Consider the following 13,849-nt stretch of genomic DNA (forward strand, 5'->3'; position numbering starts at 1 on the left):
CATCTGTTACACCATATTTTCTTGATTTTCTTTTTGCTTCACTGTCCACTCATTCTTTATTTCTTAATTTATTTTATTGAAGTATGGTTGATTTATAATGTTTGGTTAATTTCCGTTGTGAAACACAGTGATTCAGTTCTACATATATATCTATTCTTTTTCATATTTCTTTCTGTTATGGTTTGTTACATGATACTGAATATAGTTTCCTGTGTTATACAGTAGGGCCTTGCTATTTATTTGTTCTATATATAATAGTTTGCATCTGCTAATCACAAACTCCCAATCCATCCCTCTCCCACTCCTGCAACCACAAGTCTGTTCTCTATGTCTGTGAATCTGTTTCTTTTCATAGATAAGTTCATTTGTGCCATATTTTAGATTCCATGTATAAGTGATAGCATATAGTATTTGTCTTTCTCTTTCTGACTCTCTAGGTTCACCCATGTTGCTGAAAATGGGATTATTTCATTCTTTTTATGGCTGAGTAGTATTCCATTTGGCTTCCCGGGTAGTTCAGCTGGTCAAGAATCCAATGTAGGGAACCCTGGTTCAATTCCTGGGTAGAAAGTTCCCCTGTAGAAGGACAGGCTACCCACTCCAATATTCTTGGGCTTCCCTGGTGGCTCAGACAGTAAAGAATCTTCATGCAATGCAAGAGACTGGGTTGGATCCCTGGGTTGGGAAGATCCCCTGGAGGAGGGCATGGCAACCCACTCCAGCATTCTTGCCTGGAGAATCCTCATGGACGTAGGAGCCTGACAGGCTATAGTCCATAGCATAACAGAATCAGACATGACTGAGCGACTGAACACAGTATTCCATTGTATATACATATATATGTGTGTGTGTGTGTGTATAATATTCATTCATATATTCATTCATTGGTGATTGTCCACTCATTCTTAATTTGTACTTTATCTACTTATTCTCTATATGTTACATTCAGTACTATGTAATTGGGTCTTTTTCCTCTATAAATATTCACTCCTTAAATGACAGGGAATCTGAATTCCTCTGATCCTTTAATATGATTTATATTTTGATGATTTTATAATTGAAATTCTAGTCCAGAGCTCTCTTGAACTTTGGGCTTGTGGACTTAATGCAAGTTAGGTCCTGGCAGGAAATAGATGGCACACACGCAAATGTTTCATTGAAAATAATTTAATGAAGGGGCTATTTTCATTGACATAAGCAAGGTTAAGAGAACTAGCAGGGAGTGTTAAGAAACCCAAGACTAGAAACAGCAGAAAACACATGCTCCCCTTCCTCCTAGGCAAGAAAAAATGGTATCATCAGAGAGCTAGAACCATGGTGTTTGGGAAGGGCTCTTGTCGTGGAGGAATATAACCACTGCCAGAAGCACCTCACAACCCAGATAGTGCAGGAAGTTATAAATATCACACTCTCTACTCCTGCCCTATGTTCCCCTGTTGGTGGCTCCACTTGACTGAATTTAGTAGGAAACCCAGAGGAAAAGAAATCTTGAGTGATGAAATCTGGTTGGCCTCCCAGGCACATCAGTGCAGTGCAGTTCAGTGCACTCACTCAATCGTGTCTGACTCTTTGCCACCCCATGGACTGCAGCACACCAGGCTTCCTTGTCTATCACCAACTCCTGGAGCTTGCTCAAACTCATGTCTATCAAGTCGGTGATGCCATCCAACCATCTCATCCTCTGTCATCCCCTTCTCCTCCTGCCTTCAATATTTCCCAGCATCAGGGTATTTTCCAGTGAATCAGTCCTTCACATCAGGTGGCCAAAGTATTGGAGTTTCAGCTTTAGCATCAGTCCTTGCAGTGAATATTCGAGACTGATTTCCTTTAGGATTGACTGCTTTGATCTCCTTGCAGTCCAGTTCAGTTCAGTCGCTCAGACATGTCCGACTCTTTGCGACCCTATGAATTGCAGCACGCCAGGCCTCCCTGTCCATCACCATCTCCCAGAGTTCACTCAAACTCACGTCCATCGAGTCAGTGATGCCATCCAGCCATCTCATCCTCTGTCGTCCCCTTCTCCTCCTGCCCCCAGTCCCTCCCAGCATCAGAGTCTTTTCCAATGAGTCAACTCTTCACATGAGGTGGCCAAAGTACTAGAGTTTCAGCTTTAGCATCATTCCTTCCAAAGAAATCCCAGGGTTGATCTCCTTCAGAATGGACTGGTTGGATCTCCTTGCAGTCCAAGGGACTCTCAAGAGTCTTCTCCAACACCACAGTTCAAAAGCGTCAATTCTTTGGTGTTCAACTTTATTTATAGTCCAAATCTCACATCCATATAGGACTACTGGAAAAACCATAGCTTTGACTAGGCGGACACTAAGCTTCCTCTCTACAGTGAGCTGGTGTATACTTTTCTTACCTCCTCATCCAACCTGGTAGCATGTGTGACCTAAAGATACATGAATTAGGTACCTCAGTGTCAAACAATGCAACTTTCTCCTGGAGTTGGAAAATATTCTAATTGCTGCTTCTCCCTAGCAATTAGCTGACAAAAGTCCACATAGTCAAAGTCAAAAATTATGTCTCTGCTTTTTAATATGTGATCTAGGTTGGTCATAGCTTTCGTTCCAAGGAGCAAGCATCTTTTACTTTCATGGCTGCAGTCACCATCGGCAGTGATTTTGGAGCCCAAAAATATAAAGCTTCTCACTGTTTCCACTGTTTCCCCATGTTTGCCATGAAGTGATAAGATCAGATGCCATGATCTTTGTTTTCTGAATGTTGAGCTTTAAGCCAACTTTTTCATTGTCTTCTTTCACTTTCATCAAGAGGCTCTTTAGTTCTTCCCTTTCTACCATAAGAGTGGTGTCATCTATGTATCTGAGGCTATTGATATTTCTCCTGGCAATCTTGATTCCAGCTTGTGATTCATCCAGTCCAGCATTTCGCATTATGTATTCTGCATATAAGTAAATATACAGGGTGACAATATACAGCCTTGACATACTCTTTTCCCAATTTGGAACCAGTCTGTTGTTCCATGTCTGGTTCTAACTTGTTGCTTCTTGACCTGCATACATACTTCTCAGGAGGCAGGTCAGGTGGTTTGGTATTCCCATCTCTTTCAGAATTTTCCACAGTTTATTGTGATCACACAGTCAAAGGCTTTGGAGTAGTCAATAAAGCAGAAATAAATGTTTTTCTGGAACTCTCTTGCTTTTTCAATGATCCAGCGGATGTTGGCAATTTGATCTCTGGTTCCTCTGCCTTTTCTAAATCCAGCTTGAACATCTGGAAGTTCACCATTCACATACTGTTAAAGGCTGGCTTGGAGAATTATGAGCATTACTTTACTAGCTTGTGAGATGAGTGGAATTCTGTGGTAGTTTGAACATTCTTTGGCATTGCCTTTCTTTAGAATTGGAATGAAAGCTCACCTTTTCCAGTCCTGTGGCCACTGCTGAATTTTCCAAATTTGCTGACATATTGAGTGCAGCACTTTCATAGCATCATCTTTTAGGATTTGAAATAGCTCAACTAGAATTCCATCACCTCCACTAACTTTGTTTGTAGTGATTTTTCCTAAGGCCCACTTGACTTTGTGTTCCAGAATGTCTGGCTGTAGGTGAGTGGTCACACCATCATGATTATCTGTGTCGTGAAGATCTTTTTATATACTTTTTCTGTGTATTCTTGCCACCTCTTCTTAATATCTTCTGCTTCTGTTAGGCCCATACCATTTCTGTCCTGTATTGTGCTTATCTTTGCATGAAATGTTCCCTTGGTATCTCTAATTTTCTTGAAGAGATCTCTAGTCTCTCCCATTCTATTGTTTTCCTCTATATCTTTGCATTGATCACTGAAGAAGGCTTTCTTATCTCTCCTTGCTATTCTTGGGAACTCTGCATTCAGATGTGTATATTTTTCCTTTTCTCTTTTGCCTTTCACTTCTCTTCTTTTCTCAGCTATTTGTAAGGCCTCCTCAGACAACCATTTTGCATTTCTTTTTCTTGGGGATGGTCTTGATTACTGCCCCCTGTACAGTGCCATGAACCCCATCTGTAGTTCTTCAGGCACTCTTTCTATCAGATCTAATCCCTTGAATCTATTTGTCACTTCTGCTGTATAGTCATAAGGAATTTGATTTAGGTCATATCTGAATGGTCTAGTGGTTTTCCCTACTTTCTTCAATTTAAGTTTGAATTTGGCAATAAGGAGCTCATGATCTGAGCCACCTTCAGTTCCCGGTCTTGTTTTTGCTGACTATATAGAGTTTCTGCATCTTTGGCTGCAAAGAATGTAATCAGTCTGATTTCGGTGTTGACCATCTGGTGATCTCCATGTGTAGTCTTCTCATGTGTTGTTGGAAGAGGGTGTTTGCTATGATCAGGGTGTTTTCTTGGCAAAACTCTGTTAGCCTTTGCCCTGCTTTATTTTGTATTCCAAGGCCAAATTTCCCTGTTACTCCAGTTGTCTCTTGACTTCCTCCTTTTGCATGCCGGTCCCCTCTGATGAAAAGAACATCTTTTTTGGGTGTCAGTTCTAGAAGGTCTTATAGGTCTTCAAGAACCGTTTAACTCCAGCTTCTTCAGCATTACTGTTTGGGGCATATACTTGGATTACTGTGATAGTGAATGGTTTGCCTTGGAAATAAACAGAGATAGGCAGGCAGAAAAGGACAGAGAATGGATCTGAGGATGAAGGAAATTGGCAAACCGAGACTGTCCAACTTCTTCTTTGTCATCTATATTTGCCTGTCTTTTAAACATCTCCAAACAAGTCCAAACATTACATTTCCATTGCCCAATGTTAGTCAGTCAGTCATGTCTGACTCTTTGTGACGCCATGGACTGTAGCCTGCCAGGCTCCTCTGTCCATGGAATTCTCCAGGCAAGAATAGTGGAGTGGTTTGCCACTGGTTCCCTTATCGAGGGGATCTTCCCAACCCAGGGATTGAATCTGGGTCTCCTGCCTTGCAGGCAGATTCTTTACCATCTGAGCCCTATGGAAGCCCAAATTATAAAAATCTGTATTTTCCTTCCCTAATTCTGTTCCTCTCATAGTCTTTACTTCTCAGGAAATGGTACCAATATCTACAGTGTCTGTCCTCAGATACCAGTTCCTCAGATCAAAACCTGGAAGGCCTCCATTTCCTGTATCCTTTAAAATTAAGTATCAACAAGTCCTTTCAAGTCTGTCCCCCAAGTCTGTCTTTCCTTATCTGCAGCCACCACCCTTATACAAGTGACCATCATCTTTCTTCAGGACAACTGTGATCACTTCCTAATTATTCTCTCTTTTTGCTCTTTCTTTCCTACGTCTTTAATCAGTTACTTACACAGCATTTGAAGTACTCTTCTGACAGCTTAAACTCTTTCCCTTGGTTAAATTTCTTCTGGGGTTTTCATTAATCTATAAGGCTCTACATGGTGCATACTTTTCCACCCTCACATATTGTGCAACTTTTATCTTCCTTTCTGCCTATGTTTCAGTATTGTTTGTGTTCCTTAAAGATGTCAAGCTTTTTCCTCCTTCACAACCTTTACAGAAAATAGTCTCTTTACTTGAAATTTTCTCCTGGATGTTTCTCATTCTTTAGATCTCAGAGTTTCTTGATCATCCCATCTAAATTCCTAATCACTTCATCCCAGTTCTTCTGTCTCATGTGACCATGTCTGTTTCTTTATAGCACTTATTACAAACTTATTTACATACTTACTTATAAATGTTATCTTCTTCTATCAGTCTCCCGTGTAAGCTAGTAGGGAGAAAGTGACTGCTTATCTTGTACTCTTGCACCTGGCAGAATATTCTAGACATACATAATAAATATTTAGTGAATGGCAGATGAATGAACATTTGTCTAAATGTAAGAGCTTTAAAATTAGATTGTTGACATAGATTATGTGAGTATCACCTATATCAACTTTTCATTTAAGAATGAGCTGCTGCTGCTGCTGCTAAGTCACTTCAGTGGTGTCCTACTCTGTGCGACCCCATAGATGACAGCCTACCAGGCTCCCCCGTCCCTGGGATTCTCCAGGCAAGAACACTGGAGCGGGTTGCCATTTCCTTCTCCAGTGCATGAAAGTGAAAAGTGAAAGTGAAGTTGCTCAGTCCTGTCTGACTCCTAGCAACCCCATGGACTGCAGCCTACCAGGCTCCTCTGTCCATGGACTGGAGTGGGGTGCCATTGCCTTCTCCCTAAGAATGAGGTAGAACCTTGCAATTAGTGAATTATGACATATTAAACTTGAGTCTTAATCCAAATTGGAAGTTTGTAAATTAAGTACAGTTTTAGGCTTTGGTAAACATGATTCTCTGTGCTCTGCAAGAGAAAAAAGTTTATCCCAACGTCTAATCTGGAAAATGTGTTGGACACTAAGCTTCCTCTACAGTGAGCTAGTGTGCACCTTTCTTACCTCCTCACCCAACCCGGTAGCGTGTGTGACCTAAAGATACTTGAATTAGGTACTTCAGTGTCAAACAGTGCAACTTTTTCCTGGAGTTGGAAAATATCCTAACTGCTGCTTCTCCCCAGCTCCCCTCCTTGATTTTGGTCCCTTTTCTTGCCTATATATGAAGTTTTTTTTTTTTTAATCACACCCACCTTCATTGTGTTTATTGTGGAAGCTTAAACATGCACATTACTCATGTCCTTGTCGTAACTAATTTTGTTAAAGATTTTTTTCTTTAATTTTGTTTATTTATTTTTGGCTCTGCTGGGTCTTTGTCGCTGTGCAGGCTTTTCTCTAGTTGTGGTGACTGGAAGCTTTTCTTCGATGTGGTGTGCTGGCCTCTCATTGCAGTGGCTTCTCTTGTTGCAGAGCACAGGCAGTCAGGATTCAGTAATTACAGCACGTGGGCTCAGTAGTTGTGATTCCTGGGCTCTAGAGCACAGGCTCAGTAGTTTTGGTTCACAAGCCTAGTTGCTCCACAGCATGTGAGATTTTCCTGGACCAGGGATTGAATCCTTGTCTCCTGTACTGACAGATGAATTCTTTACCACCGAGCCACCAGGGAATCCCCCTGTTGAAGACTTTTACAGAGAGGAAAATTCTTCTTTGCAGAGTACTCACAGTCCCAGTTTGTAATAATATTAAGATTTATTTAACATTTGCTGTATTCCAAGTATTTAATACATATTATCTTATTTAATCTCTACAGCAGCGTTATGCAGTTGATACTTTCATTGTTCCCATCTTATAGACTCAGAAGAGCTGAGTAACTCATCCAACATGATAAACTAGGGTGTTTTAAAATTGGGATTTGCACCCAGGTTTGGCTGACTTAAAGTCCATACCCTGTCCTCTACTCCCTTCTTTCAAGAAAGAGTTAACCCTGTCCACTTCAGGAGACTCAAAATGCCATAATTAGTGATACCTAACTTGTAGCTGTTGATGCCCAAGGTTTGTAGCCCTTTTACTATTTCCTCAGGGCATATTGACTGCTATGGCAGACCATTATTCTGGCAGGGTGCATGTGCATGCATGCTAAGTTGCTTTAGTTGTGTCTGACTCTTTGTGACCCTTTAGACTGTAGTTCAGCAGCCTCCTCTGCTGGGATTCTGCAGGCAAGAATACTGGAATGGGTTGCCATTTCCTCCTCCAGGGTATCTTCCCGACCCAGGGATCAAACCTGTATCTCTATGTCTGTTGCATTGGCAGGCAGGTTCTTTACCATTAGTGGCACCTGGGAAAAGCCCCTCTGGCAGAGTACCTGTTTCTTGTTCAAGTAACTTCTTCCCCACCTTAACTCTAAATGCTTTAAGTAAGGACAGTCACTAGCCTTTTTCTATTCTTCTCCTTAAGATGAATATCCTCACCACTCTAGATCCTGACATGAGTCAGATCCTGAGGATTCTATCATAGCTCAACTCTAATTCAAAGGCTTATGATTTTCTCACAGTACAGAACTATTTAATCATATATTATCATAATAATTGAATAAGTTTTATTAATTTTTAAAGTATTACATGTGAAAATATATGCTTTGGGAGAAACGTAATTCTGCAAGTGGTTATTTCCAGTATTCTAATGTAGTTAGATAAAACAAATGATTTTAAGTAAATGGTTGACTTATGAAATTTGGTTTGTATGAAACTATGTAATACCTTTTTTCTGTGTTGGTTTTTTTCCCCTTAGGCTGATTATTTGCAACCCAAGTTGTTGGGCATTTTGGCTTTTTTCAATATGCAGTTACTAAGCTCCAGTGTTGGCATTGAAGATAAGAAAATGGTAGGTGATGATAGTTGGTTACAAAGGGCCAGAACAGAATTCATATAGAATATGTAGGAGACATCTGCTTCTAGCTGCAAACATTCAAAGAAAAAAATTATCAAACATAATATTCTGTATTCCTGAACAACTCACATATGCTTTTGAGGAATCTGAAAAGAAAATGTTATCATTTACTGTTCTTTTGTTTATAAGGGACAGAAAACTCACCCAAACTGGCTTGAAGGAATTTGTTGCCTATGTAACTAAAAGTATAAAGATAATACATAGCTTCTGGCATAACTTGATTTTGGATATTGTATTCTCAGAATTAATCACTTAGCTCAGATTTCCTTGAATTAGCTCTAACTTAAGTGCCAGGTAATGGTCTCAGCAGCTTTAGGCTCACATCATCACAACACGTAGGTCAATGGGAAAAAAAGAGACCGGCGCTCCCTGACAGCGCAAACAAAAGTTGCTTTATTAAATTCATTAACCCAAGTTGGTCTCATGTGAGTCATGTCCCATTGTGTTTTTGAATACCAAAAGTGTTGGGCTATAGAAAGTAAAGTAACTTCTGTATTTGTCTGTATATATTTAAACACATTTGGCATAGTGTAGTTTCATTATGATTGCAAACAAATGGAAATTTTTGTCTGTAGTTTGGGATAGTATTTTAGATACTGATTAAATTTTCCTTTTTATTGCTTCCCACTCTGCAGTCAGTAAAATTATAATAAAAACCCATGAATAGATGCTTTTTTTTCAATCTGTACTCCACTTTCTTAATGACCTTAAAGCGCTAGGAAAGATGGGGTACAATATTAATCTATGAAAATTTCAGCAACATATACTTGTTCTTTTGGTGTCAACTGGTGAATTTAATCCCCCAAACGACTTCTGTGTATGTAAAATCTTTCTTATTGTTATCCCAAGTGAAAGGATAACCTCAAATCTAAGAAAACTAGAGTTTGTTTGTTTAAAACATAAAGAGCTTTCATGTTTTTCCACAGAGTTAAGGTTGACAGGAGAGTTTCTTTACCCATTCATTAGAATCTGAAGCTATTTATACAAGTCTGATTCTGTGTTCCACACAATAAAATGTGTGTACTATTTTCTGAGTATGCCATTAGTTACCTGTTTTACTAAATTAGAGCATTTGAATTTAGTACCATTAGGACATAAATGCATGTGTTACATAGCTGTTCAGGATGGATATGAAGACGTTTAAAAAATAGGTATTATGGTTTTAATAAATTTGAAAATTACTGCTTAAGAAGACCACAAAGACCAAAATAACAAATCACTTTCAAAAGCAGGAAATAAAAGGAACCCAACTTGTATTTTTCAAATTACAATTCTTACATAAGCACTTGAACAAAATAAACTACTGCCATTAGGCTTTGTGTTGTCAGAGAATAGATATACACTGAGATTAGGATGGAAAGCACTTGTCCTTAGGGCTCATCTGCTCCTGCCAGCTTGTTTATGGCTTTATTTTGAAGCCCTACTTACTTTTCAGGCCTTGAACAGTTTAATGTCTTTGATGAAATTGATGGGACCCAAACATGTCAGTTCTGTGAGGGTGAAGATGATGACCACGCTGAGAACTGGCCTTCGATTCAAGGATGATTTTCCTGAATTGTGTTGCAGGTAAATAACGACCTGAATTCATTAGATATTTTGCATCTTCCAGTAACACTAACTTGAATTCTTATCCCTTTGAGGGAAATTGGGTTCAAACCAGTTGTAATATAGGGGGGCATTTGCACTGAAAAGGGAACGTGTTTACTTGTTTTAAAACATTTTGCTGTGAAATCTTTTAATATCCTGAGAAATAGAATAACATAATGAACCCCTGCATACTCACTTCCCAACCTCAGTAGTTAGCAACCTTTAATCTTATTTTATTTAACCCTTCTACTTCTAGTTATTGTTACTTAGAATGTTTTAAAGAAAACCCAATATCATATCATTTTATTTCTAAAACCTTAGATGTATCTAATGGATAAGGACATCTTAAAAATATGTAACCATCATAAATTATTATACTTAGCAGAATTAATAAGGATTTCCTTAATATCTTCTAAAGTTCAGATTTCTCCAATTGTCTCAGAGATGTTTTCCCCAAAGATGTTGACTTGTTTGAATTAAAATCCAAATAAAATGTCACACATTTGACTGTATGGCCCCCTAAGTCAGTCCTATAAATAGATCAATCCCTTAAACACCCTCTCTACATTTCTTTTCGGCCATTGAGATTTTGGCATGTAGGATTTGGCTGATTCCTAATTTGGTTTAATTTCAGTATTACTGCTAACAGTAAAACTCCTGAATGCAGTTTAAGCTTCTTAAAGTTTCTTTTTGTTCTTGACTAAATTTTATTGGAGATGTACAGTCAGAATAATGTTTTACTATATTCAAAATTCTGTGATAAATTATAATGGGAAAGAATATGAAAAATAATTTTTTTAAGAAAGAATAATATGTTTTAAAGTCATGTAAAATAATTTTTTCCTGTGTGCCTGTGCCATCTACTTGGTATTGTGAGGTTCAGTTGTTTCAATTTGCTTAATAGAGATTGATTTTTCCATCTATTTTATTTAATTTAAAGATCATATAAAACATTTACTTTGTCCTAAATTCAAATTTGTGTAATAAGTTAAACTGAAAGAACCTAGCTGTCATTCCTAAATTGCTAAAAATAGATGTGTCTAATTTTATTTTGTGTAGTCCCCCCTTTCTAAAAGTATAAGCAAATTTTTTTATATTAATCCTGCCCCAAAAGGTAGCATATTATAAGCTTTGTTTTTTATCTTGCTTTTTTTTGACTTAGTGTATTATAGAAGTCACTTGATTTGAGTATACTGACTGATCTTTATTACATTTTTACAGCTGCCTTATATTCTTATTGTTTGTATTTACCATTGTTTGTTCAGCTAATAATTAACTGATGTGACTTTTAACTTTCTTTTTTTTTTTCCACATAGAGCTTGGGACTGCTTTGTTCGTTGCCTGGATCATGCTTATCTGGGCTCCCTTCTCAGTCATGTAATAGTAGCTTTGTTACCACTCATACATATCCAGCCTAAAGAAACTGCAGCTATATTTCACTACCTCATAATTGAAAACAGGTATTGTAAATGAAATAGAGATAGCAGCTTTTTATTACTGCATTTTTGTATCAAGGTATTAGGATTACTGTGAGTAAACTGTTCACATTCTTTTTAATTTAGAGTCCATTAATAAATAGAAGTAATTGACATGTTTAAAGTTAATATTCAGTTGTGACATGGCTTTTATTGTAATTATATTTTAAACTTAATAGTAGATCAATAGCTCAAAATTATTTTTCATCAGTTTTGAAAGAGATGATGCTCAATTTACCTTTCTTCTCACAGTTAAAAGGCAGACAGTTGAATGCATGAAAAACGTTAGGAGGGCTAATCACATAGTTTCTACAGCTTGCCTTATTTTAAACCCTTATTCATTGCAATAACCCTTTAACCAGCCTCCCTTCCTTTAAGTTTTTATTATGTTTCTTTGTATAGTTCATGTTTTAAAACAGCTCTTTATCTTTATCATTCCAGCATGGAGGGACATTCTGTGATTCTCCATTTCTGAATTCCAAATTGTTTATCTGGATATTTAAAGCTTTCTAAAATCTGGCCACATCTTATTTCTTAAAATTCTTTGCCAAGATTTTTCAAAGCAGATACCAGGCTGTAGTCAATCCACATTGCTAATGCAAGAATATGCATTACTCCTTTCCATTTTTATTTTTCACTCAGGCTGCTTTTTAGTTTGGAATGTCTTTCTGTACACCTGTTTTTGTTTTTAATTTTTGTACATACTGTTGTATATCAGGATTCCTTTGCTTCTGAAAAATTAGAATTTAACTACTATTTACTTACTTATCTATATGCTATTGCAATTCCATTAGTCATTTTCAGGAACTATCCAATCAAGGAGTAAATAAAGAATAAAAAGTTAATGGAGTTTTTTCCAATTAAAGTACTTTTATTTTTGGTATTCTGAACATAGTAGAACAACATTATCACTGATCTAGATCACTTTTCAAATACCTTTTGGATTGTTATGCAAATAGTTTATCTGTGCTGTTTATTATAGAGGAATCATTTCTCTACCTTTTAATATAATGAAACAATTCTCTTTCACTCTACTAGAGAGAAGACTTTAAGCTCTCTGAATGAAGGAATTATTGCAGTTTTCTTGGTTGTTACATCCCCAGCTTCTAGGAAATAGTAGCACATAGGAGTTACTTAATACCTGTATGTTGCATGAGTTAGTAAATATAGAATTTAGAAACCCTTTTATTTGGACCTAGAAATATTAGGGCTTTATATTTGAAGCATGTTAAAAATTATAACCTCCAGTAGAATTACTTATGTATTTTTCTCTAATATATCTTTGTGAGAATTTGTATTTTGGGGTTGAGTTTCTGTTGCTGCATTATAAACCACTTCAAAACCTAGCACTCATAATTTTGCAGTCTGGGCTGGGTTCAGCTGGTCAGTTCCTTGGCTGTTCTTACCAGTGGTCATTGCAGTCAGCCAGTAGGTAGACTTGACTGGACTTCTCCCTCTTTCCATTTAGTCTCAGAGCTTCTTACTCTCTCCATATAGCTTGTCCCTGATGGTGACTAGACTTCTTACATGGTGACTCAGGACTCTCAGGAGAACAAAACCAGGAGCTGCCAGACCTTTTTAACACTTAGGCCCAAAGTCAGTTCAGCATCTCCTCTGCCACATTCTAATTTTTAAAACAAATCACACACCTAGCCCAAATTGAAGCTGAAGTGACTCTACATGGGAGCGTATATCAAGACAGAGATTTTTCAGAGCCTCTAATGTAGCAGACTGCTACAGGGAGATTTTCTCAGATTTGATTATTTGCCAGTATTGACTGAGCATCCTAGACATGTCAACAATCAGCTAGCACTTTTAAGTGTGAATTAAGTTGGCCTTAGTTTCAACCTCTGCTTTGTATGTTTTTTTTTTTAGTGTTCATATTTGGTAAATAATTCTTTTTCTTTCAACTGACTGTTAGGGATGCTGTGCAAGATTTTCTTCATGAAATATATTTTTTACCTGATCATCAAGAATTAAAAAAGATAAAAGCAGTTCTACAGGAATATAGAAAGGTATTCAATTTTTTATGTATGGTTTAGGAGATAATTCATACAAAATTATTGCCAAGTGCTAAAACACTGAATAGAGATTCTTTAGAATGATGTCTGGGGATATTATAGTGATATTCTGATGCCTAATTTCTGATGACTGTATAATCCTGTCTTGAGTCTGATTTTTAGAAGAAAGTTTTAGGATCTGGATCAAAGATGTAATATAGAATTAGATAGAACAGAGAGCAAAGGATTCAGTTTGTGTGCCATCCCTACCCAGATCAATATGTTCTTACTTACAGTCCCTAAAAGAAGTGACCAGAGCTGTATACTCTTGAGTAAAGGAAAAAAAGTGCTGTGGGAAGATTCCAATTACTTTGTGCTATAAACCATGGTATAGATATGTCAGGTCTGACTAATTCTGAGCTTTAGGAGAATCATCTATCATTCCAACATCTGGAAGTTCAGTGAACTCTCTGAAATATAAAAAAGATTGTTGGTGATTTTATTTTAGGGCAGAAAGTGGGATACCTGAGCATGGGTCAGA

The 13,849-nt window shown here is 37.5% G+C and overlaps 1 protein-coding gene across 1 annotated transcript in view; it reads left to right on the top strand.

Moving 5' to 3' along the window:
- The window catches only part of ATR (ATR serine/threonine kinase), a 110,919-nt gene that overhangs the window by 31,338 nt on the left and 65,732 nt on the right, over window positions 1-13,849 (top strand). Inside the window, exons 17-20 of the mRNA XM_068969197.1 lie at window positions 8,088-8,180; window positions 9,682-9,812; window positions 11,150-11,293; window positions 13,230-13,323. Coding sequence (XP_068825298.1) covers window positions 8,088-8,180; window positions 9,682-9,812; window positions 11,150-11,293; window positions 13,230-13,323 — 462 coding nt within the window. The remainder of the gene's footprint in view (window positions 1-8,087; window positions 8,181-9,681; window positions 9,813-11,149; window positions 11,294-13,229; window positions 13,324-13,849) is intronic.

This window comes from Capricornis sumatraensis, chromosome 1, assembly GCF_032405125.1.
Source record: "Capricornis sumatraensis isolate serow.1 chromosome 1, serow.2, whole genome shotgun sequence".
In the NCBI taxonomy this organism is placed as follows: Eukaryota; Metazoa; Chordata; class Mammalia; order Artiodactyla; family Bovidae; genus Capricornis; species Capricornis sumatraensis.